Source organism: Chrysemys picta, chromosome 4 (genome assembly GCF_011386835.1).
Source record: "Chrysemys picta bellii isolate R12L10 chromosome 4, ASM1138683v2, whole genome shotgun sequence".
Lineage (NCBI taxonomy): Eukaryota > Metazoa > Chordata > Testudines > Emydidae > Chrysemys > Chrysemys picta.
The window spans coordinates 18,648,484-18,673,794 of record NC_088794.1 but is presented as its reverse complement, the minus strand read 5'-3'; the positions used below and the strand labels follow the sequence as shown (position 1 = coordinate 18,673,794).

General features: G+C 42.9%; 1 protein-coding gene across 10 annotated transcripts in view; it reads left to right on the top strand.

Moving 5' to 3' along the window:
• SRGAP2 (SLIT-ROBO Rho GTPase activating protein 2) overlaps window positions 1–23,246 on the top strand; it is a 202,064-nt gene extending 178,818 nt beyond the window's left edge. For 8 of the 10 annotated variants that reach the window (XM_065594599.1, XM_042848989.2, XM_005306441.4 and 5 more), the window contains 6 exons: window positions 743–967; window positions 5,296–5,375; window positions 10,522–10,702; window positions 12,167–12,313; window positions 16,182–16,509; window positions 19,847–23,246. In XM_065594599.1, coding sequence (XP_065450671.1) covers window positions 743–967; window positions 5,296–5,375; window positions 10,522–10,702; window positions 12,167–12,313; window positions 16,182–16,509; window positions 19,847–20,230 — 1,345 coding nt within the window. In that variant the 3' untranslated portion in view covers window positions 20,231–23,246. The remainder of the gene's footprint in view (window positions 1–742; window positions 968–5,295; window positions 5,376–10,521; window positions 10,703–12,166; window positions 12,314–16,181; window positions 16,510–19,846) is intronic. The other 2 variants (XM_024109330.3, XM_042848991.2) reach the window with 2 other exon arrangements.
• Window positions 23,247–25,311: the final 2,065 nt, after the last annotated feature.

Genomic DNA, 25,311 nt, shown 5'->3' with positions numbered 1-25,311 from the left:
AAAAGTCCCAGTGGCTGCTTCCATAGTGAGCGTTGGCTTATTCTTGTGCTATTGGGAGCCTTTGTGCTGGGAAAGAACTGTTTCAAGGAGGGTGCAAATGGAAAGAAGCAGAAGGGCTCCTTGGTTGCCAGCTCCCTTGCTGTGTTCGGTGCTGCAGGTTGTGATGTGTGGAGCACCAGTGACTCAGTCAGGCCTGCCTTGGCCTCTTGACTGGATGTAAGGTGTTACTGCAGCAGCTGCTATCGGAGCAGGGTGCAGAGAGTCGACCGCATGTAAATAAATCCCTGGCAATGAAATTCAATCTGCATGAAGAATAAAGCTATTGAAAAGAGGAACAGTCTGACATTTTCTTTCTTTACCAATGCTGCATGTGCTGATTGAGGAGGATGTTAGGGAAATGGAAAAATGCCTTAGTGATTGAGTAAAGAAATCAGCATGTCAGCAAGCAGCAAAGTTTTCTTGTTTTTCGGTACAGATCTCCACTAGGAATCTGTTTTCATGCAAGCCGTGTCAGATCAGGCTGTCAGATCCTGGGAGATGCGTCGAGGAGTTTCTCCTTCCCCAGTAAATTCCAGTCACTCTTATTTTTCCTTTATTGACCCAAAACATTCCGTTCCCAGCAGAAGGGGCTTAAAGAGCAGAGCACCCAAAGCTAGACCTCTCGATTTTAGATGTTGGCTCCCTAGCAGGAGGTGTCGGTATTGTTGGCTCGTATTAATCCTCTTCTCCCGGTCTTTTGCAGTTTATCTCAGTTCAGTGAAGAGAACATGATGGATCCCTACAACTTGGCCATCTGCTTCGGGCCCACGCTGATGTCTGTGCCTGAAGGACACGATCAGGTCTCCTGCCAGGCTCATGTCAATGAGCTGATCAAAACCATCATCATCCAACATGAGAACATCTTCCCAGGACCGAGAGAACTGGAAGGCTCAGTGTACAGCAGGAGTGGAAACACTGAGGATTACTGGTACAGTAGGAGCCATTAGGGAGCAGAGGAAGGGGGCCAGCACTTAATATGCTCATTAACTAATTGTGTGTTGTAGTCATGCACACTGCATTGTGTCAAATTCCAGCCTCCAGCACCAGTCCCAGAATTTAAAGGAGTTAAAAACGGGTTGCGGAAGGAACAAGATGGCTCTTGTCCTTCCAGGGAGCCAGCGACTTACATGAAATAGGAAATAGCCAGTGACCCAAATGTCAAACCTGTGCTTCATTCTATTGAAGGAGAATAAATGACCAGTTAGTCCTGTAGCTGTGATGACCATAATCTCCTGAAGGAAGCCAAACAGATAGTATGTTGACTGTGTTCGTCCCTTACGTTGTCGTTACTTTTCTCATTTTTCTGCCTGTTCCAGGTGACATTCCTTGAGGTACAGGGTTGATTGCAGCTGAATCTAGAAAGCTGTAAAGGACAGTACTGATCAGGGGTGAAATACAAAATCACCATTTCCATCCAACCAAAACCCCCGGAGGCCTGGCCACGCATTCTGTCAGAAGGCAGCATCTGGAAACAATTGAGCCAGAGCGGCTCCTGTCATCTGGGGTGGAAGGTTGTGGAGGGAGGGGGAAGGGAGGTGTTTGCTTTCCTAGTGGTTGAATTGATCTCGCCCATCTCCCGCTGAAAGGAAGAATGTTTAACTGTCTCACTGCCCTTGCCCCAGGAAGGCAAATGACTTTCTTGTGTTGATATTAAAAAAAGAAGGAAGTCACTCTTTTGGCAGAGCTTGTTGACTTTTTTTCCTACCGTATTACAGGATAGGATAACTCATCAACCGTCCGACCACTAGATAGGAGATGTGAGGGGAGACTTTTTTTTTTTTTTTTTTTTTTACAAACTGTTAGAAGTTTTTAACAAAGGGCTATTGCAATGGCACTTTGATTGATTTACTCTTCAGGGCTTCCATTGATTTTACTGGCTGGCCGAGCTGTATGGGCTGACTTTTAAATCCTCTCAGAGACCTGTATTTTCATCGTGTGAGGTTTCCCCTAGGTGGATGGGAGCTGTCATAAGGAATTAAAAAGTTAAATGTTTAGCACGTGATTATTATTACACTTAATGTATGGTATATGCTGTTTATTGTGTTAAAGTGTACATGGAACTTGACAGGGACGTGTAGGGGACAATCCCTACCCCAATTGACTAATACTTAGGCAAATACAGTACATGGTGAAGGGGATCTCTGGGATTTTGTAACTTATGTTACTCTAGTGTCTGGCTCCCAAGTGCTCTTTTCACTTAGAACTTGCTTTGGAAAACATGAGGGTGCCTGGCTTCAGACATGCCATTGGATCCACAGCTGAGAAAGTGACCATGCAAAATCATGTCCTCCTATACTGATCGTCACTATATTTTGGGGGTGGGAAGGTAGTGTCTCATCTACCTTTTAAAAAAAAAATATTAAAATGTTCTTCAGGTTCCCATCACTTATCTCAATTTACTTTGCTTGTCTCTATTTTTCTTCTATCTTCATCCTCCCCCCCGTTCGCCTTCCCCCCGTTTCCTACTTACAAGGGAAGCCAGGGAGGGGTGGAGTTCAGTGTGATTTAAAATGTTTGAAGAAATTAATCAGGGAGAAGCATCTGGTTACCATTCACGCCTCGTGGTAGCCGTGGTATTAAGTGGCTGTTAGTCATTGCCCACAGGGCTTTCTGCTGCAGAGCTTGCACGGGGCAAAGTGGCTCCCCTCCTGGCTGAACTGGTTCATCAGACAAAGGGAGATGAGTGCGTTTGCACCTGAACACTGCCTCTTCCCCAGCCTCAACCTCAGCTGCCTTCTCTTGTCCTCCCCTAGTAATGTACAAATGATGATGCTCCAGTGCAGAGGCCCCCTGTGGCTAGGAGCCATCCTTGATGTGCGCTGTGCACATTCCTTTCCGTGCTCTCGCTGTGCGGCCGTCACTTTCAGTCAGCAGCTGCTGGGGAGGATTGAAATGACTTGTGCTGGGAGCAGAGAGGGCGGGACACAATGTACAGTTTGCAGTTGAGATTTAGGCTCTTGATATGGGCACCTTTAAAAAACCTATCCCATGTCTGTCTGAACAGATTGACCCCACATGAGACTATACAGTGGTAATGGTGGGGTGGTCAGAGTCAAGGAATCTTATGTGAACATTAGAATTGATGAGGAGAACAGTTTATAAAGATGCTCAACTTGACTTGCATTCCTCTGGCAATATATATTGCCAACACTCCCTCAGTATTCGTGTAGAACTCCGGCAGCCTAGCACTCCTCCTTACAGCATCCAAGCGCCCGTGTGATCCTTAGAGAGAGAGGATCTCTTTACAGCAGGGGCAGGGTTTTTTTTGGTTGCAAGTGTTCTATGGGGCGGAGGGAAGGAATGTGATCCTGCTTCTCTTTTCACAGTGTTTAGATCATTAGAGCTGTTTGTATGCTACATTACTTCACAATCTGGGTGAAACTTTAGCTTGTAATACTAGAGCCCTCCTGGGGCTTTCTGTGGGCTTTAGATTCTTTCATTAAACTTTGCAGTGTGTTTATCCTGCCTAGTAAAGGATGGGAAAGTTAACTAGTGCCTCCTGAGGTATGGTCTTTGAAGAGGGCTAGGAAGCAGAGTGATTGTTATGTGTATTAAGTGTAATGAGATACTGGGATTGTTTAGGCTCCTCTTTTTCTTTTTTAAATAGGGGGAGATAGCTCTCGCTAACAGATTCTTAAAGGGAGAGTATGAGGCGTCAGTGAACTCTTACTCGAACCTTTTCAGGGCCAAAAAGACTGATCCAGTTACGATCCTCTGAAGAGATGTAAAAACTGCTTTTGAAATGATTTAAGGTCTGCTCAGTCTGGTGCATGGAGGCCGTAAACCTAGAGCAAACAGGTTTTCCCTTTAACAATATATTCCTGTATAGGGGAGGGGAGAGTGCTCCTCATGCGGAATTCTTAGCAGTATACTAACTGAGCAAAGAAAGACTAACAGTCATTGCTAAAAGAACAGGAGTACTTGTGGCACCTTAGAGACTAACAAATTTATTAGAGCATAAGCGTTCGTGGGCTACAGCCCACTTCTTCGGATGCATCAGATACGCTTTATACTCTCCCTTTAAGGACGCATCCGAAGAAGTGGGCTGTAGCCCACGAACGCTTATGCTCTAATAAATTTGTTAGTCTCTAAGGTGCCACAAGTACTCCTGTTCTTTCTGCGGATACAGACTAACACAGCTGCTACTCTGAAACCAGTCATTGCTAACTGGCAGTTCAGCTCTGCAGGGTGATTTGGGAGAGGGCCTGAATTCTCTCCCCTTTCTCTCTCCTCTCCCCTTTGTTTTCCACTTCTTACATGTGTGATCTTCGACAAGCTCTGTCTCATTTCATATAATACAGTGGTGCTTAGGCATCTGTAAATAGACTTATGCCAGTTAATCTGATATGGGAGTCAGTCATTTGGTGAATTAAGACAAGATCATTTTAAACTGATCAGAAGAAAAAAATCTGAAGCATCCTATTAAATTGTGGAATAATCTCCTCTAGGGCAAATGACATTCCGTAACTTGGGTAACTAACTAATGAGAGCAATGGATAATATCATGTAGAGAATAATCCTCGACTGGCAGAGAAGATGAACTAGACTTTTATTATGCCTTTTCCATCTGTAACATCTAAAATCTTCTGAGGGCCCAGTTATGAGATCTAAACTCAGGTTTCCCTGATATACATAAACTGAAAAAGCTACTCCAGGTGCTCATGGAAGTAGAGACTCAGCTTGATTTTCAACAATATAGTTTTCAATGCATGTAAATGCGTCCACTTCTAAAGAGTGCCTGGCACAATGGAATCCAGGTTTGGTACCACTGTGTAAAGCTCCTAGTATTCATAGACACAGAAATGTAAGTCTGGAAGGGACCTTACAAAGTCATCAAGTCCAGCTCCCTGCACTGAGGCAGGACCAAATACACCTAGGTTATCCTTGAAAGATGGTTTTTAAGAACAGGTTCAACCTGTTCTTAAAAATCTCCAATGATGGGGATTCTACAACCTCCCTTGAAAGCCTATTTTAGAGCTTAAATACTCTAAGTGTGACTGTTTTTGTACATACATCTCTACTTCGATATAATGCTGTCCTTGGGAGCCAAAAAATCTTACCGTGTTATAGGTGAAACCGCGTTATATCGAACTTGCTTCGATCCACCGGAGTGCACAGCCCTGCCCCCCCGGAGCACTGCTTTACTGCGTTACATCCGAATTCGTGTTATATCAGGTCGCGTTATATGGGGGTAGAGGTGTAGTAAAATGACTTTCCTCTAGTGTAATGCATTGAATGTGTTTCCTCCCACTGCAGTGAAAGTCCTCATGGAGAAACAGCCTCAGCAGAAGATTCAGTTCAGGATATAGCAGCTGAGCATCATACCAGTGATGATGGTACGTGAGGCATTTTAGCTGTCCAGGGGTTTGGGTTTTTTGTTGGGAACGGGGATGCTGTCCTAAGTTTAAATTTAAAGTGCCGATAATCTGTTGGGGAATTGAATCAGAAAAGCTGTTGGCAACATCCACCAAAAAATGGAAAGGCACACTGTCATCAGGAAGCTTTCAAAACTACTCTACAAAATCCTGTTTTCCAAAGGTGCCTTCTCAGAGCGCCAAGCATACACAGACTCCTGTCTTCTGTAATGCTCTGCACAGGCTTTTCTGCTCTCCTGTTGTTTAAACGGGTCTTTGAGCTGGGGAGCATGAGCTAAGCAAAAAGCCAAACAGTCAACATGTCCCTGCCTGCTCTCCCACTCCCCTCTCCATGTGCTGTCTGCCAAGCTTCTTCCCTTTCAGTGGCCTTGGTGGGCAGCCGCATGGTGGTAAGTTCCAATTGCTTTATTTAAAACAAGCAAGCAAAAACCCCTCCTACCTTCTCCCTGCGAGCCAGTCTCAGGGGCAGGGAATCCCTGCTGATTCTTGGTTTCTGTTGGGGATCTCCTCCACTGTCCTTCTCTTGGCCTCAGTAACTGAGGGGATTTGAGCCTCGTCCCACTAAGTAGCCTCTGCTTGACCTTTCCAGCCATCTCCTGATGCTCCCCAGCCTTGTGCAGAGTCCAGGGATGAAGAGACAGTACAACCCCAAACTCATTGATTCCCATCTCTCACAGCTATTGGCTAAAATGCCCTCTTTTAGGGGTTGGGAAAACTATGCACATGAGCTCCTTGCAGAGCAGTGCGGGGGGGCGGGTATGTTGTCAGTACCAGTGCATAACGGTGTAACTGCCAGTCCAAAGCAGCAAAACTGACCCAGAGTGGTGATCAATGCCCAAAGCAAACTGACCAAATAGAAACAGAAATGCATTGTGTTATAATGTCTGCCGGTTGTAATTGTCCTAGAGAAGTGCCTGTGACTACAGGAGCTGCATCATCTTCACATGAAAATGTGACCTTTTTCAATTTGATTGCATGTCTTCTTGAATTGTTCTTTAGCAACCTACTCAGTAGCATTGGCTTGTTCTCCTACGCTCCCCCTGCTGTCTCTGCACCAGTGGTTAACCGGTTAACCTATCCCATAGCTTGGACACGTTCATGTTGGCTTAATGTTGCTGGCGCACTAACAAGGAAGTAAAGACTGAGCCATGTTGTCTGCCATCTCTGTTAGAAATGTGGGAATCAAGGAGGAAAACTAGTTCTTCAACAGGAAAAACAGTCAGACTTTTAACCAAGGTTGTCAGGGGTGTTACAGAGAATATGGGTGTAAAATGATATGCCTCTCATGTGCCCTTTAAACATATTGTTCCTCTGAAAGTCACAGTCCCTTTGGAAAGCTTGGGAAAGCCTTTCCCTCTGTTATTTACTTACCCAATAAGGAATGACATCACTCAAAGGAAAGGCAGACTCTGATGCCTGTTTAACCAGGACTATAATTCTGTTTGCGGACACACTGATAGGTGGATGTTCTTGGCTGGTTTTTGAATGCTATTGTTGAACTGTTTGTGTAGCAAAAGAGCAAGGTGATTAGAGATGCATTGTGGGCTCGAGCTGGGCTCCATCCCAAAGCCACTGGGGCTTGGCCTTGAGGAGCGTCATGCAAGGTGAGATCAGTGTTGGCTTGGAACGGCTTCCCACAACCTGTATAGAGTGTGTGGAGGGAGAGTTTGGCACCTGGAATGGGGAAAGGAGGAGAACTGTGCCTTTGTCACTGCTGAGGGGTCAGGAGGTTTTTGTTAGCTGGGAGGGAAATGAAGGTGCTTTTTGGTAGCAGCAGGGAGGTGAGTTAGATCCCCAAGATAGGCTCTTGAGAGATGCACCAGGTGAGGGGTGCTGGCAGAGCAGGATCTCTTTGTAGCCACCCACATGGGCCTGCTCTGCTTTGCACAAAATGGTGCCTTCAGGGCTAACTCCTGAGAGGAGCCAAGCGGAAGTTAGAGGGACTCAGACCCTCTGTGAATTTGCCCCTCAGTCTCCGAGAGAAGAGATTGAAGAGCCACTTGATTTGGATGAAGGAGCTCAGCTCCTCTCTCAGCTCTGGGAGTGGTGCTGAGAAACAATCCAGACCAAGTGAGACTGTCATCCGAGGCACGCTCAGTAGCATAGGCTGGGTTTGCAAACTAAGTCCTTTCATGCTTCGGTTGGTGGTTGAGTCAGTTTCTGGATGTGAGGAGATAAGTTTATCCCTCACTCATTCAATTAGCCACTCTAACGCACAACCACCTAGCTGGCTTCTGCGTGCTACTCGTACCATGGGGGCCTGGTCTGTTTAGCAGCTGCCTAGTGACAAACATGCGAGCCTGGAAAATACTTCACCACTGATCTCTAGGGTTAAGAGCAGGATCGTGGGGCAGGGAGTTGGAGGGAATCAGCGTCTAAGAACAAGGCTGTGGTTTCTGGAGCTGCCATTCTGTTAACGTTCATTGCGATGTAAGAGTGATCAGACACTTGGTGGCTGGGACTGGCACAGGCAGGCCATTGATACGGTGAGGGTGCAAGTGCATTTCCATGTTCACTAAGTCATGAATTGGTGGAGAGACAGTAAACTGCTGCTCTCCAGCACCGATTTTGAGACTAGGAGTGGTAGCTGTGTTTGGCTTAGTCTTTTGGTCTTTATTCCCAGCTCTTTCCTTGTAGTCTGAGCCCAATAGGGTAGCAGTACTGGAAATCTGAGTCTAAAATCACTTGTCTGGCTAAAATCCAGAGTCCTAAAAGGCAAATCGGAAATGTAAGAAACCCGAGTGCACTGCACATTTGGAATAATAAACAATTGTTAATGAAACAAAGATGAAATTTACCCCCTCCCAAAAAAAAAAATCTAGTTCCTTCACTTGTAATTAAATGTAAAAAAAATGAACATTAACTTTTTAAATGGTATGAATGAACTGGTTCCAAGAACCAAATAAGCAAAAGGAAAGGAGGGGGCCAGAAGCAGATAACCACATGCTCAAGGGAATCTGGACTGGAGAAAAAAAAAAAGTTTTTTCCAAGCTGAAAACAAGTGAGCTATTTTTCACTGATGCAAACACCTTGCAGGCTGGTGGGGGCGGATGACTGGAATCCTTTGTGGCTGTCCGTAGACTTATCTGAAATGTATAAGTTAGTAGAAGTGCTGCTGTCTGGTTTTGTATTAGGAAAATCCATTATTGAAGGCTGAATCCAGCAAATGTCATGCCTGCTTGGTCTTAGCCCTCGGTCTGTCCACGCTCAGCAGCCACAGACACTAATCACAATTCTAGGGTGGGTAATAATTTTTGTTCTGCTGTTTGATCAGACAATGGTACTACAGCTCCTGTTCACCCTGCAGGATTTATGCTGCTCTGAGAATCATGTCCAGGCCACTGCTGATCCTGCTCATGGAAGCCTTAGATGGCCTAATTCCTGTGCACATGCTTTCCCCGAGGAATAACTTAAAGGGCTTACTTCTTGATGTTTGTTTTTGGTCATCTCTGGCTGGCCTCTGCACTGCCAAAGGCAGCCATGAAGAAGCCTCCCCTAATCCCAATGGCAGGCTAAAGACAAAATAACGGCATGTCTTTCCTTGGCTTGCACCAGGAACAGGGTCTGTTGCTCTGGAAGGATCAGGAAAAGAGCTATGTGATCCCTGAAGTGTGCTGCTTTAAAAAGAAGCCAAAACTGCCATCAAGAGGCAGCTGGCCCCCAGCTCCTTGAAAGATGCTTGGAAGTTGTAGATAATTAGGAAGTAGGCAGCCAAGCTCACTCCATTACCTGATTCCAGCCTAGAGCTGTAATTTGTATCCTGGCTGCAAAAGAGAATTTGCCAAGGACAGAACTGTAAATCTTAAAATGATCCAGGCATTTTGAGTTGGATCAATCTGACTGTCTAGACACCTATCCTGTCCTCCCCTCCATAGTACAAGTGCCACAGGTTGGTATCTGGTCACTGTGTGTTATGAGACCGTCTATTTTAGATTGTAAGCTCCCGAAGCAGGAGCTGTCTTGTTCCAAGTATTGTACAGCTCCGAGGGCCCTTGGATTGTGCTTGATAAACAATGTGCGCGATGAATCCAGTGGGGTGTGGCGCTCTGGAGTGGAGTGCCTTTTCGTGAGCTCATCATAACATGCAGCCATGCAGGCGTTTAATATTTTTATTAGCTTCCATGACAGGCCAGCTATTGCTCTGAACAGATCAGCCTCCCACACGGCCAGGATCTGTAGTCTTCTGGTCCCTGCAAGCCCCATAAGGCAGCAGAAATATTCTTCTGAGTAGAGTCCTTACTTCTGAAGCAGCTTGAATCCAGAAGTCTTTCCTTCCCTAAATGCTAATGAAAACTCCTGCTTGCCAGCACAGAAGGTTTATTGAGCTGCCTTTGAGGAAATTAACTCTAGATTGCTTTTGTCCCTGAGAGCTTCTTGGTTTTGGTGATCTTAGAGTTCAGTTGTGGGTTTTTCTTGACATGTTTTTGCTGCAGTGAGAGATTTCAGGGTAGAAAATGTTGACGTGAAAAGCTCAATCCAAGAACCCCTGACTGGTTGGCACTGTCCACTCTGGCCGGTTGTATGTAGCGTACATGTAGCTACATACCACAGTGCAAGGCTCTGGCGGGAGGCAGCCGGGAAAGGCTCCATTGCTCTCTGCTGCAGGAGCCTTTCACTGCCATGAGGAAAGGCTCTGGCACGGGGAGACAGCCCGGAAAGGCTCTGGGAGCAGGGAGGGAGCAGGGACAGTACACTGATTAAGCATAGCACTGCTGTGCTTTGGGGAAGGCACTGCTTGCGCATGCAGAGAGCCATGTAGGATATGTACGCTGAGATTCTGCTGTGTTTGCTCTACTAGCTTAAGCAATGCCTCCCCATCTACAGTGCTATTTATATCCATGCTGGGGAGGCGGGTGGGGTCTGTCGTCTACACACACCACTGTAGATGTAGCCTTAAAGAGATGGATGCCAAAATCTGAATGCTTGTGCCCCCCCTTCTCCGTTGTTGTGAGGTGATGCTTTATCCCAGAGGACATGGTCATGTCCCATAATTGTTGCTCTGTAGCTGATATCCATCACTGAAAGATTTAAGGTAGGGATTTAAACTCGTGAATCCTTGTCCAACACTGAGTGTTCATTAAATAGCCTTTTCCTTTCTCTCTCCTAGAGTGTGAGCCGATAGAAGCAATAGCAAAGTTTGACTACATTGGCCGAACTGCACGAGAGCTGTCCTTTAAAAAAGGGGCTTCTCTCCTCCTGTATCAGCGGGCCTCAGATGATTGGTGGGAGGGACGGCACAACGGCGTAGACGGTCTTATCCCTCATCAGTACATTGTTGTTCAAGACACGTATGTAGCCTTTTATTTTATTAAACATGAATTCTGTAATGTGGTATTACACCGTCGTGGGTTCAGCTCTGGTGGCTAGTTTCAAGCTTAACAGAGTGAAAGTCATCTCTGCTACTTGTTTTAGAGTTAGTCTCTAGGAACACATAAAGACCAAGGGTAGTGACCACACACACATTCACAAGTACAAGGTTTAGTCTATTTTACAAGTGGTGTTAGTTACAATTAAATGTATGATTACTCAAGCATATAGAAATTCTATATAGACCTATGCACAAGTTACAAATATAGTTATACTCACAGCTTTAACAACAGTGTTCGGGTCTGATGGGTCTCTCATGGCTTGATCATCGGTAGAGGGATGGTTCCTCCTAGAGACTCCCATAGGGAGCTCAGTTTTCTCGTTCTGGGCATCCCCTTTTTATAATGTGATTTTGTCAATACCTACATTCTGCACATGTCCATAAAAGTGTCAACCCTCTTTTTCTCTCATTGGTCTGTGTCCCATGGATACTTAAGGGACCCCAATTTTCTATAGGCTGTGTAAGTTCCCTTTATTCTCATTAGCATTGACGCACAACCTGTATCCTGTGGTTAAGACGCATGTTGGAGACAGATATGCCTTTACAGTATTTTTATTATCGAATATTCATCTTCTGGGTAATTTTGCACAATATTACCACCTGGTACCTCTTTTTGCATAATCTTAGTGCATTGTGTTATTTTCTGGTCACTTATGTCATCATTACTTGTCTCCAAGGCCTAAAATAGCTAAGTTAAAGTCTTGCAGGCCTCAGCCTACAGGTTCTTGCGTTTCAGCTTGTCTTACTCATGTCTAATACTTGGTTCCTCTAAAAACTGATCAATCTTATACTTTTATAATCCTACAAATTAACTCTAACATATAATGAATATATGTAATATAACACGTTGATTAATCATAACATCACACAATAAATGGATGATGATAAACTAAAATCATTGGCTACATGTACGTTACCGCTACAGTGATCCGGGGTGGGTTGCTGAATGCCTGGAAGATTTGGGTACAGTTAATTCTTATTTGAGCAAGAAATGTTTTTCAAACTCAGTGATCTACATTGTGATGCCCATGCCTGCACTGTATTGGGATTACATAGTCCTGATCTCTCAAGCTGTTCCCTGCAGGAGCAATGCCATTGAAGTCACTGGGCTTAATGTATGTGCTGGGTTCCACCTGCGCTGAGCTAGTAGGTTCAGCATCTTTGTCCTCTAAAAGTAATATTTGCCCACCTGAGGAATCCCAGTGCACAGCTGGGCTCTCAAAGATAGGCACAAAAATTGACTTCATAATTTGGAACAAAACTTGTCCCTCACAATGTAGTGATGACAAAAAGGGGGCAGAGGGGGCACAATATAGAATCTTCTGAAAACTTAAGATTGTGTTTTTGTTTGTGCTTTCCTTCCCCTCCTCCTCCTCCTCCATAGTGAGGATGGTTCCTCTGAAAGATCCAGCCCCAAGTCCGAAATAGAAATCAATTCTGAGCCACCAGAAGAAAAAGTGACAGCCAGAGCCGGTGCCAATTGTCCAAGTGGGGGTCACGTCGCTGATATTTATCTTGCAAACATCAACAAGTAAGAGCAATCTTGCATTTTTCTACTTGGTACAGAAATCTTGGTGCTGAGCGTTGTGGGACATTTCTCTCTTGTGAGAGGCGTAGGAATAAGTGGTACCACTTCCTCTCTGTTTCCTCCTCCCTATACCTATCCGTACCCCACCACTCACTCTTTAGCTCCTTCTTTCTCCAGCCTGGCCCACTGTCACCTATTTCCCCGACTTCAGTTCCACATCATCCCCTGCCCTAAGAAGATGAAAATCTGAAATCCAATAGTAAATACACTAACATTAAAACAACTATTATGTGTATGTAGCAGAGCCACAAAGATGATATTCTTGCATTGCTGTTAATTATTTGTTTCTCTAGAGCATGAAGGTAGTAGAAAATAATACACTGAGAAGACCGATAGGCATGCGGGCATGCGGAGGGTAGATAGAGAGCCTGTGGCGGAAATTAGGGAAAAGATGAATTTGGGACTCGTAATGATAGGCTGGAGAGCGCACATGAGATGATGATGATAGGAGAAGAATGACCAGCAAAGGAAGCATGGGAGGGGAAGTACATGGAAGACTGAGGATACAATGGAAAGACTCTGTCAAGAGAAGTTTGAAGAGAGGAAAAGGATTAGAGCTTCAAGACCTATGAACCCATGCCTTCTAATAGAAGGAGTGGTGAAGAATTAGGGGCACTTCCAATACTGTGTAAACAGGAAAAGGAGTCAAGAAGGGAAATGTTAAACCATAAAGGCTCCAGACAGGATCTGTTCTCCATGGTATGAGGCACTGTACTATCACATAGGAAGATGGTCCCATACTACCCAGAAGATCATAGTCGTCATCACATGACTTTTTTTGTAACCCCTTTTCTCCTATTCCAACCCCATTGTTTGTTCTTACCATTTGGTGCTGCCTCTTTACATTTTAGATTATTTGCTCTTTAGGACAGGGATCGTGTCTTTTTTTTTTTTTTTTTTTTTTTTAATACATCTTGTAAGACATTTAGCACAGTTTTGGGTGCTATAAAGCACTAATGAAAGATAGATCCTCTTTTCAACTGCCTCAATGCCATCCATAATGATCTCTCCTTTCTCACACTTTTACCCAAAGGAAGTTACTATGTATGTACAGTGCTACTGAAATAACTGTCCTCACTTCCAATTTTGTCTGTTCAATAAAAAATTGTTAGAGTAGCCTAAGGCCGAGTTGACGAAAATCTGAAAAATGAAACTGGAATGAGATGAAATGTGTCTCACTTTTTATATTTATTTATTTTTTAAGGCAGGGTTCTCCCCCCAGATCTTTCAGATTCTCCCATTATTATAAAAAAGCATGCTGTTACCGAAATGCCTTTCTCTGCAATAAATCTGTGCCTTAAAGCTACTAGTATTGATAATTGTAACATTCTAGAACTGAATGAAAATATCAACCTTTAATTAGCCTAACAGGGACTCTAGGGCAAAGATAGAAAATAATAATTGTAAGTTGTCCACTGTTTGTATTAAATAACAGGCCAGATCCTCAGCTAATGTGAGTTAATCCAGCTCTGTTGATATCATTGACATTATATCACTGTGCACCACCTTAGGGTCTGGCATTTTTATATGTTCTATGAGCCATTAAAGCACAGAACTCTACCAGTTATGGAAGGATTTGTATAATGATCAGATTCATTCTGGAGGCTCACCATCTGTTATGGACACTGCACCAAAGGGGAGAACTCCTAGGGCTTGGTTAGGCTTAGTTCATGTTTTCCTTTTACCAGGGAAGGTGTGATATTTAGCAGCATAATACTCATGCTGTGTTTTCTTTAGAAATGAATATTCTGATCTGTGCAGAGCTGGACAAAATAGATCAGATGGTTTCACTGTAGCAATTGTGCCGCCCACTGAATTATTTTTCTGATGCCAAAATCCAGCTGGAACTAGAACTTTCTAGCAGTTATTCACAGGGCCTGTGCTATATATAAATAATCCTCTTTAAAGGATGCAATGGGTTCCTCTATTGCTTGACACATTCCTTCTACGATGATCATATGTCATTTGCTTGGAGTCATGCTTTCAGACTGCATGCTGCTGAATGGAGATAGGTTAACTGGTGGTAACAACTATTTCACAAAAAGAAGAACAGGAGGACTTGTGGCACCTTAGAGACTAACAAATTTATTAGAGCATAAGCTTTCGTGGACTACAGCCCACTTCTTCGGATGCATCCGAAGAAGTGGGCTGTAGTCCACGAAAGCTTATGCTCTAATAAATTTGTTAGTCTCTAAGGTGCCACAAGTCCTCCTGTTCTTCTTTTTGCGGATACAGACTAACACGGCTGCTACTCTGAAACTATTTCACAGCATCCTATACACTTGTAGCACTATATAATTAAGCCACCATGGTCATCTTCAGTATAGAGAAGATACATTTACTGTAAACAGGAAATGACTATTAGCTTAGCCATACTGCAGGTCACCAGCCATACCTGTATAGCTGTAAATATCTTCTTGCCTCTGGCCCAGAGTTTGATTAGACTTTCTACCTGGCCCCTCAGCCAAAAATAGAAGCTCTGCTGTTCTCATATCATGAAAGCAGGCAGCCAAACTAGCTGACGACACCGAATTATTTTAGTTAAAAGTGCAAAATCTTTGTTTCATAACCATGGGTGACCAGGAGCCGTGCTGGAGTTACTTCAGTTAGGGTGAACTGTAAAGGATGGGGCAGACAATCCCCAAAGCTGATGGATATTCTAATACTTAAATTTACCAGACCAGCACGAAACAGCTTCTATAATACCTCACTGGTTACCCAGAAGCCAGAACACAGTCCCCTTAAAGTAACCCAGTCTCAGGCCTCCACCCAGACACCCCAAGTCAAACATGGTGAAGATTACTGAAAATCTTATTCATCATATACAAAAGTTCTACCAATCCCAAAGGATCAGACGCATTACCTCACAGGTTAATGAATATTCCAGATCTTACCCAAATATACACTTACGGCCAATCCTTATTAACTAAACAAAAATTTATTTAAAAAGGAGAGAGAGAGAGTGTATTGGTTAAAAAGTCAGTATACCTACAGACATGAGTACAGTTTCTGAGATGAGATTCATAGTAGGGATGGTAAGTTTTGTAATTGCAAAGAGTTCTTTCAGATATAGTCCATAAATTATAGTTCAATGATCATATTCAGGATGATCCAGACAGGTCTGGAGATCTCAGTTTTAGGATTTAAACTTCCCCTGCATGAAGCATCAAGCAGATCTGAGATAAAAAGGATCAGGACTGAAGGGGTTTTTATACAGTTCCAGGCCTTCTCTTGACAGGTCGGAGTCCTTAGGTAAACAATAGGCAATCATGGAGACTTTAAAGTAGACCTGTTTCCTGATCATCATGGGTAATTAGCTACACGGATTAACATAAGGCAGGTGCCTGTTTTTCCACCATTCGCAGGTGATTTGCTGTACATTTCAAAGAGAGATGAATCACTATGTTTACAGTTCATTTAAATGTTAAGAGATCCTTTCGATCTCTGAATTAACAGAATACAGCATAGACTGGGACTGTTTACATATATATTGTTAGATGTTAACAATGTAATCAAACACACACAAACAGTATCTACCAAAATGTCCGTAAGGGTTGAATTTGGGTCGTTTATCTGCAGGATGCTTAACCCTTTCTGACCATGGGTCACACCATGTTAAATATATTCTCCATTCAGTCTTTTGTTTTAATGACAAGTGTTGTGATAGTGATTTGTGAGAGTGATAATGACAACCAGGCCACCTTTAGATCTCTTTCTGTTGTCCTCTGTGTTGTCTCAGGACATCTATATTGAGGTATGGCCCATCCCCGACACCTGCTTGTACTGACTTGTTTTGCTTCTGTGTTGGAAGGCAAAGAAAGAGACCAGAGTCAGGCAGCATCAGAAGAGCGTTCCGTCAAAGCGACAGCCACGGACTGGCTAGTTCACTGGTAGAACCAGCCTCCCCAGGAGCCACAGCTAGTTCTAGACCCTCATCTCAGCCCATTATGAGCCAGAGTCTCCCCAAGGAGGTACCAGATAAATGCTCCATCAGCGGCCACGGCAGCCTCAATTCTATCAGCCGGCACTCATCTCTGAAGAACAGGATAGACAGCCCACAGATCCGTAAAACTGTGACTGCAGGCAGGTCAAAGAGTTTCAATAACCATCGGCCCATGGATCCTGAGGTCATTGCGCAGGTAAAGGGGATTGCTTGGCATAAAGGGTTCAGTGAAGTGTCCCTTTTGTATTTGTAAGGAAAGAGTGTCATGATTTTAAACCTTACCCAACTCATCATGAGTAAACCACTCCTTAGTGTGGTGCCTCTATCCTTCAGGCTTGGGGAGAGGATTGTGTGTTCCAATCCTTGGCACTTGTAAGCACTTCACGGGTTCATAGATAGATGCTGAATTCCCTGTGCTTGTCACTCACTCCACTGCATAAGCAATGTGTGTATCCACCCACCTAGTTATTTCCCTAAATTTCTCATAGCGGTTACTGCACAACAGATGCCCTGGGCTTGCGTGGGCAATACAAAGAAGTGGGGAGGTCGCAGATATGCACAATTCAAAGTTTGGCTTTCTGGGTTTTTGACCCATCATCTATTTGTGTTGTAGCTTTTCTTACTGTCTCTGCAGTATGCAGACACGGGTTGTAGGATATTTATTGGTATATTTATTTATAATTGGGGGGGCAAGAAAGCAAGGATTTGTGATCATACTTGTCTCTTTGGCTGCTTGTTACAATCAAATGTTTCAAATTCAAATTGTGGCTTAGTTTTACAACTTGCATCCTTGGCGTTGGATTAATAAAATATTAACCCTCTACGTGGCTAGAATCTAATCCTGTAAACGTACATTGGGTAAGTCAGTGAGACTACTCACACGAGTAAAGATAAATGGATGAATCCTTTACTAAATAGAAACTTCTGCACATTTATTATTTATATTCTACAGTTTCAAAGGTTCGGGTGTGTCCATCACCAAAAATTATACTCTGATTCCAAAGCTGTCAGCAAAATATTAAATAATCCAAATTCCAGGGCATGAGAAAAGCAGGGTATTAAGTGTCAATTTGAAACCCTTTCACCAGTTGAGCAAGCTTGTTTGACTGTAGTTAGATGTTGGAGGTATATGCAGTAGTATAATCAAAATAAAAGCAGACTTGCCCCATTCTTCTATTTTCATAGTGCTGTGTTTTGGTACTTGTAGGTTTCAATGTGTGGTGAAAAGCCACCTTCAAAGAAAATAGTCTTGACGTTTTGATTTCTTTAGACAGGTGTTTAAGGAATGTGGTCGGGTGTCTAACCAGTGAGTACACAGCTGTTCCTTAACCCTGCAGAGATGGTGTTCTACATTTTAGACCAAGTCAGCATACAAGGAAAAGGGGCTTTGTTATTAGTTCATCTTCAAAACCCTTACTATTTTGGATCTCCCTCTCTCTTAGCTTTTGACATGAGCACTTCTCATAAAATCCTCATCTCTATGCACAAAATCTCTCCATCACTTGCTTCTTTGGGACCATGGACCATTACAGTAATGACCTATGTCCATAGAAAAAACATTCAGAAATTCACAATGAAATCTCAGCTTGCACTGTCCAGAACTGACCAGTGCCAGAACATGTCACAAAACAGATCTAAAACACCCAGATGCTTGAAGTAAAACCTAGATTGCAAGGGGTGAGAGCTACCAATGCAGATAAATGGGTAGGTATTACAGGCTCTAGCTGACTTCCTCCTAATCACTGGAGGATCTCCCCTTACCCCCCATTCCAAACGGCCGATATATCTACACATGCATGCTTGCCCTTGCCAGCTGTTTTCAGTGTGTGGTGGATCTATCTAAAGCTAAGGAACACTTTGCTCTCAGATTACAAAGTCAGCTCTGAGCTATGCAAGAAGGCCAGTTTCTACAGTCTTCCGGAACCAAAAGTGACATGATTTCAAAGAACCCCAGAAGGAGTGGGTAGGTGACAATGAATAAAACACCTTTTTACAGGCAAATCAGTGGTGGTAGATATTTTATACTTGATATTGGGTTATTGTAATGTAAACATGGGCCTTTTGCCCAGAATCCAAGTGAATATCTGTTACATCCTCTGTTGTTGTTGGGTTTGTTTTTTTTGTTGTTGGGTGGTGCGGGGGGGAAGGAGGGGCTATATTTTGCTCTTGCAGTATCTTTAGCCTGCTCTGTTCTGTGAGAAGGTAATGTACAGGTCTCATTGTCTTGACATTTTTCTTCTTGAGGTTTGGTTGACACAAATCAATCTTTGTCTTTCAATTAAACTCTCACTTAGTTTTTCTCTTCAGTCTCTTCTTGCCAGAATATAAAGTCCAGTCATTTATAATTCTCTAGTGGAAACAAAAGTTTTAAAAAATTAGCTGCATTAAGTGAGTGCTCCCTTTTGTGCCATGTCATATGTCAGTTCAGACACTAATAATCATCTTACGTTTTTACATATTTTTCATAGTTGTGTGTTTCTTAAAACCTGTTTGGTCTTGGTATATGGTTGGAGGTGTCAAGCCACCCTCTCTGGTTCCCTCTACCACTCCTTGACTGATTTACCTCCCCCTGCACCTAACAAAGCTTCCAAGGAAGCTAAAAAGTTGTAGCTAAACTGAGTCATGGAAAAGCTAAACCATTCCACTCTCATATGAATTCTTTTCATGGACAGTAGACTCAACCCATAGCTGAGGTCTTAGCAAACGTGTAGGTCTCAATATAGCTGAGACTAAAACCCACTGACATTTATTATTGGTCTCATGAAGTTCTCTATGCCTCCTGGTTAATACCTAGAGTATTCTGTAAGCCCGAAGGGAAATGCTGACAACTTGTTTTTTACATATGTCTCCAATATCTTTTATGGATTTTAAAAGCTCAATATGATTTACAGGTCCAGTGTGATGTCTTCATGGGGGATACCAGCCCTTGCTTATGTGCAGATCCAATGAGATGGATAGGTAACCCATACAAACTCCAGCATCCTAGGATGCTATCACCCTTAAAGGATGTAGGAAGCAGTGAACAGCATGATTTCATCCTTTCAAGGAGTTACTCTCCACAGTACCGTTTGGAGGATTATCCTTCTGTTTATCAAAAAAACAAAAAGACAAGAATAGATCCATATCAATTGAAACTGCAGGTTTTTTTCTCTGTAGTTCAGCCCAGGAGGGATTTTATTTGTGTCTTTGATGTCCTGGTGAAAACATAAGAGAATTCAGGAATAACAAAGCATAAAACTAGCCTTAAAAAAAAGTCTTTATTAGTTTGTTCCCTACTGCTGGTTAATGTTATATCACTAAGTGATTTCTATATATGCAGCTAAATACAGTCAATAGCCCTAGCATGTACAGTCTAACACTGGTTTTGCTTTATGGTAATTAAGGTCCTATTAACCCTTAGCAGACGATGATTTGCTGAGCCCTGGAGCTGAAGAAAAATGAACTCTCTCTGAAATTGACTCTTACAGAACTGTGTGCTTGTTTACGTGTATCTGGCCCCTGTGATCATTTGTCTTTTTTTTAAATCTTTGCAGGACATTGAAGCTACCATGAACACTGCTCTGAATGAACTGCGGGAGTTGGAAAGGCAAAGCAGCGTAAAGCACACACCAGATGTTGTCCTCGACACCCTGGAGCCTTTGAAAACCTCCCCTGTTGTGGCACCCACCTCAGAACCTTCCAGCCCTCTGCATACCCAGATTCTTAAGGACTCCGAACCAGCATTCCAGCGGAGCGCCAGCACTGCTGGTGACATCCCATGCACCTTCAGGCCAGTGAAGTCAGTCAAAATGGCTGCCCAGGTTAAACCTCCAGCAACAAGGCCGAAGCCTGCAGTTTTCCCCAAAACAAATGCCACAAGCCCTGGTGTTGCTTCTTCTGCATCTCAACAGCCTACTGACAAGTCCTGTACTGTCTGAACTAGAAGCCCCACTGTGGATATAATTTTGTTGTTTCAAATGAGGGGACTATATTAAAGACACGTGAAAATTCCTATTTAACTAGTTTCGGACTTCTGCTGAAGGTTAGTTTGTAAGTCATTACTGCCAGGAGCGCTCCCTGGGAGTGAAGACATGGGTAGTTAAACCTCACCACATGCACACCACATCAGCATACCTTGCTTATGAAATACAGACAGAAAATCGAACTTCAGGTCACTGTGAAAGTGGTGAGGCCAACACAAAGGACTGATGAATTGGTTCTCAGTTCATCGTTGATGCCTTGTTCGTGTTTGGCCACTGAGAGAAGTACTCAGTGGTGCCATGTTTTGGATACTGGTGTAATGACTTATATATATTCATTTGCCACAGGGAAACAATCCAATAGATTTTAGTCTACTGCATGTTTTGATACCACTAGTTATGTGGAGCTTGGACATGCCTGATTCTTGTGCATTATTACATTTCCTGCTGGTGCCACTGCTGTTAAGGGTCTGTCTCGATTTCCATTACATCCTCTCTCTTTCAGCAGTCTTAGCTCTTAGCCATGTCAAGCTCCCCTTGATTGAAACTTGTCATGACAAATACTCAGCTCTGGAACATGAGTTCCGTGTTGTGTGTGTTGGTGCAGATTTAAATAAAGCAAATCTATTTCTGAGTTTTAGGAGGGGAAAAAAATAGAATTGCTGAGTATGGCCACCGTGCAGTTGTTTTGGTGCTCCCAGCTTTAAAAGCAGCTTTGTTCTTTTAAAAGGAAACGTTCAGGGCATTAGACAATAATGCAGTGTGTGCTGTTCAGTGGGAACTTGGAAGGTGGAATGTAAAAACGAGTTACCTTCTGAAAACCAGCTGCTGTGCTCTCACAGGAGTGGCATTTCCTAACGTGATCATAAGTTGAGATGGGCTCAAACCGAAACCCCACTTCTGAACATCCCTAAAGCTTGATTCTGAAACTCTTTGCCGCTTGGCCCTGTTTTTGAGTCGTAAAGACTTTGTTCTATGGCTCTCACCACTATGAACTATTGTGGAGGACCCCAGTGTCAGGAGAGTGGTGGGAGCATGCTCGATGGGTGATTGGCACTACAGTGTCCAGCTCCTAAATTGCTTAAATACATATTTCTATGATAAATCATCATGCCTCCAAGGGATTCTGCTGACAAATTAGTGACGACTTAGTATATATGTGTGTGACAGACTGACTGCTTCAGCTACTAGCAGGCTATATGGACTTTTCTGTACTTTCATGGCAATATATTTTCCAGAATGCTGCCATATATTTAATGAAGGGGGAATAAAAGGCAAAAAGGCTCATGCTATGTTAAGATAATGAGTCTCACAGCCCCACTAGACAAGGGATCTTGCAACTGACTTTCCATCCTTACCTTGCCCATCATGCTCAAATATTGCTGGAGTCTGAATAGTCCTACCATTTATGTTCTCGTTGTAGTTACTCAAGCAAGGACAACATAAGGAAGGTGACTCTCCCAACTCTAGTCATGTCCTTTGATATTTGTGGGCCTGAATCACACCTTAACTTTGTGGTTTAATGCAGGTTGTGATGTTTAACTAGCATTGTAATAAAAACAAGGTATGTTGCATCTCTAAGAACAAGTTGGCCTTAAACATCCTCTTCTAATTCCTTTTAAAGGAGGTTACTTGGATAGACACTGTTTTTCAATCTCTTTGAAAGAGAAGATTTTTTTGTATTAATGCTTGTGTAAAAAGGACTGATTTTCTCTGTGTCCTAAATTATGGAGACATGAGAAGTTCATGGACTACAGGAGAAAGAAACCGCTGAAAAAGATTTGTTGGGACCATTTTAATTGTTTATTTTCTTAATTAACATCTAACAGCCCTTATCTTTTGGAAACACTGCACTGTGTGTGTTACTTCTGTCAGATCTTAACCTGTCCATATCAAAGGGAATGAAACCCAACTGTGTGACCAGCTCGGTTGCTCTCAGGTTCAGATGGACTCCTAGCACCAAGGAATCTCAGTCTCTTTTTGGAAACTAATAATTTTAAAAAGCAACTAATGATTTATTTTTCACTCAGGCAAAGCTTTGTGGTAAATATTTTATTTTTGGGGGATCATGACTGGCCAAAGGGAATGCATGTCACTACACAGGAAATGAACAGAACAGGATCTCTTTGTAAATTCACTTTCACTCATTCTTCGCAATGCCTTATTTTTTTGTTTGTTTGTTTTTATGCTTTGCATTCACGTTTCCAAGGGACGACATCCAGCCATACAAGGCATCTTAGGACAAGATCTCATGTCTTCAAAGCTCACAAAATGAGTGGAAATAAGGTTTTTTACTATACCATACTATAACAACTATTGTCTGTGTATGGAATTACTATGCCTATCTCTAGTGACCACAACACTGGGAAGATCCTACTGACAAGAGGAATAAGAACTTACAATGATAAACAATATCCTGTGCAAATCAACTGGAATTTCAGTGTGCACTGTGACTTGCACTGAAAACATACACCTAGCAACGTGGCAGTTTGAAGAGCATCTTTTCTCTTCCATGTTGTCTGGGCCTATCTAACCAGCACGAAACACACAGAAAAACCACTTGTGGCTCGTCCGCTTCATGCTGTGAACTCTATGGGGCAGGAGGATAGTTTGCCACAAAGCATTACTAACATTTGTTGGGAGAGGGAAAACTGGAAAAGACTGTGCCCACTGGGCATCCTACTGAAGAGACCAACATGGCGTGAAGAAACAGGACACTGTGTGGCGGATGGGGAGGTTTATATGTTACCTCATAGTCAGAAGAAATATTAGATCTTCCAGAGAGATGCAGTTACGTGTGTGTCAGATTAATGGTATATCTCTTTAAAGAAAAGAAGCGTTGATAACTGGAATAATGTATGTCTGCTTGGCAATACTCTGTAAGAACATAAGTCTGTCACTTATCAAATGATGGATTAGAATAATCCAAAGCAAAACTTTTGAAAATAAAATACAGTTTTAGGTGATCGGTCAATAGTTTCTGCAGCACCAACCTTATATTTTTCCCATCCCCAGTTGGGTGTTAGGCAATGTGCTTTAATGATTGCTAAATTTCTGCCTCTCTGTGGTAATATGAGCTCTAAAATTAGTGTGTGTCAAAACAATGACATGACCAAAAAATGTTCACTTCATCTGTACTGGATGTTTGATTGCAAAGAAAACCATTAGATAATTACAGTACACTGTGACAGTGCAAGAATTCTCCTGAATATATTTTGATGCCTGTTTAAAAGGAGAGTGTGTTCGGGCTTCCTGTGAAGAATACCTCATATGTTCGTTTTTAATGTAAGAATATTCTTGCACATTTCTGTGTTCAGATTACAAAGTTCTGACAAACTCAGAAAATCATAGCACTTGAGAGTTCAGGCAGAAAATTCTATCCCTTGAGTTTCCCCATCTTGTTTTACCTCGGTATCGGGTAAATTTATCACTAAAATACATTCCCCACATCAGGGAGAGCTCTGCAGTATTGGACAAAGGGATGGCTTAAAGGTGACGTTTTAGGCTTCACTCTGTTTCTTTTGTGTGTTGGTCAGAACTTCAACACTTAATTGAACATTGAGTGGGCTTTGAGACCTAGGGTTGTATGTGTGAGAGCGCACTCTCGAATTTTTCGGCAGAAGTATGCTTCCTTATAGCAAGCACGTCACAAATTCTGTATACATGTGTCTACCTGATAGACTGAACTGGCTTTGTCAATTAACGAAACACCTATTGCGGCTTTTTTTAAGGTAGATTATTTTCCCAGGAGGGTATAATGCTCTAATAAATTAGCTGGGGATGGGCAAATATCTATTCAAACAATTTGTTCAATAGATCCCGGCAAATGCTGAGTATTCTGGCCCCAGTCCAGCAAACCAATAAGCATGTGCTTAACTTTAAGCATGTGAATATAGTCTCTGAAGTTGAGAATGTGCGTGTTGATTTGTTGGATTGGGGTCTTATGGACTCAGCACTTAGTAGGATCGAGCCCTGACACCATAGGGACTTGTTCCAAAACACAAATATGTCCTTCTTGGGCCATATGCCACCAGCTAGGAAAACTGTGAAGCTAAAATGAAAATAAAAACCCAGAAACAGGCTGCTGGGAGCATTCAGAACAGAAACTAGTTGTAACATAATGTTTTGGTTCTTTTTTTAAAAACCTTTCTGTGAAATCATCTGGCATTGGCTGGACATCCCATGTATGTAGCATTAGTTATCAGGAGACAGGTAATTCATGGGTGTCTTTAGTGAACCAGCAAGAGAGAGAGGACTTCACAAAAGGAAACAATTCTTAAAAGTTAGGAGTTAAAGCTCATTCTGCGCTGAATGCTTCCTACGTCTGGGCGAGAGGAAGCAATAAGCACTTGGTGGTGGGTGTAATTCCACTTTGGTTTCAGCCTGACAGATCGTCTCTCAAGGTATTTGCCCTTCCACATCATCTCTTTCTATGTGCAACCACCTGTACTGGGAAATGATACTTGACCCCCGTCCTGTGCCCACACAAAGGCTCAAGGGAGCCATTCTAATCAGTCTGCTGTGTAACGCACAAATTACTGGGTGTGCTGTAGCTGTTTTTCAAACATTCACCTCGGCCTGTTCACCTACAAATGCCCAAAAGGAGATTAATGGATTTTTTCCAAGCTTCGATCTAAGATTGCATTTCAGTTGATCTAGGGGGAGCCAAAACAGCTGTTTAAAAACTGGAAAAATTGGAGTTTCTCATGCTGTACCTCCAGTAACATTGTTTGGGGCAAATGGATTTCCAGTTTTTTCCAAAAATGGATGAACAAGAGGAAGAGTTCCTTCTGTGCAAATACTTGATAGTCCAAGTCTCAATGCAGGGTAAACATTCAGCAGTTTGCAATGGAAATTAGACGGACCCTTTATTTTAGCAGCACTGTAATAAGTGAACTTCACCAGCCTTTCTCTAGAGGCAGAGTGCTATAATCTGCATAAACGGAGTTCCCTGGAACTGGGCTTGGAGTGTGCCAAACTGCTGGAGCAATACTTGTAATCAACAAGTTCTTTAAAAGACCAGCTATGAGAAATGTAGC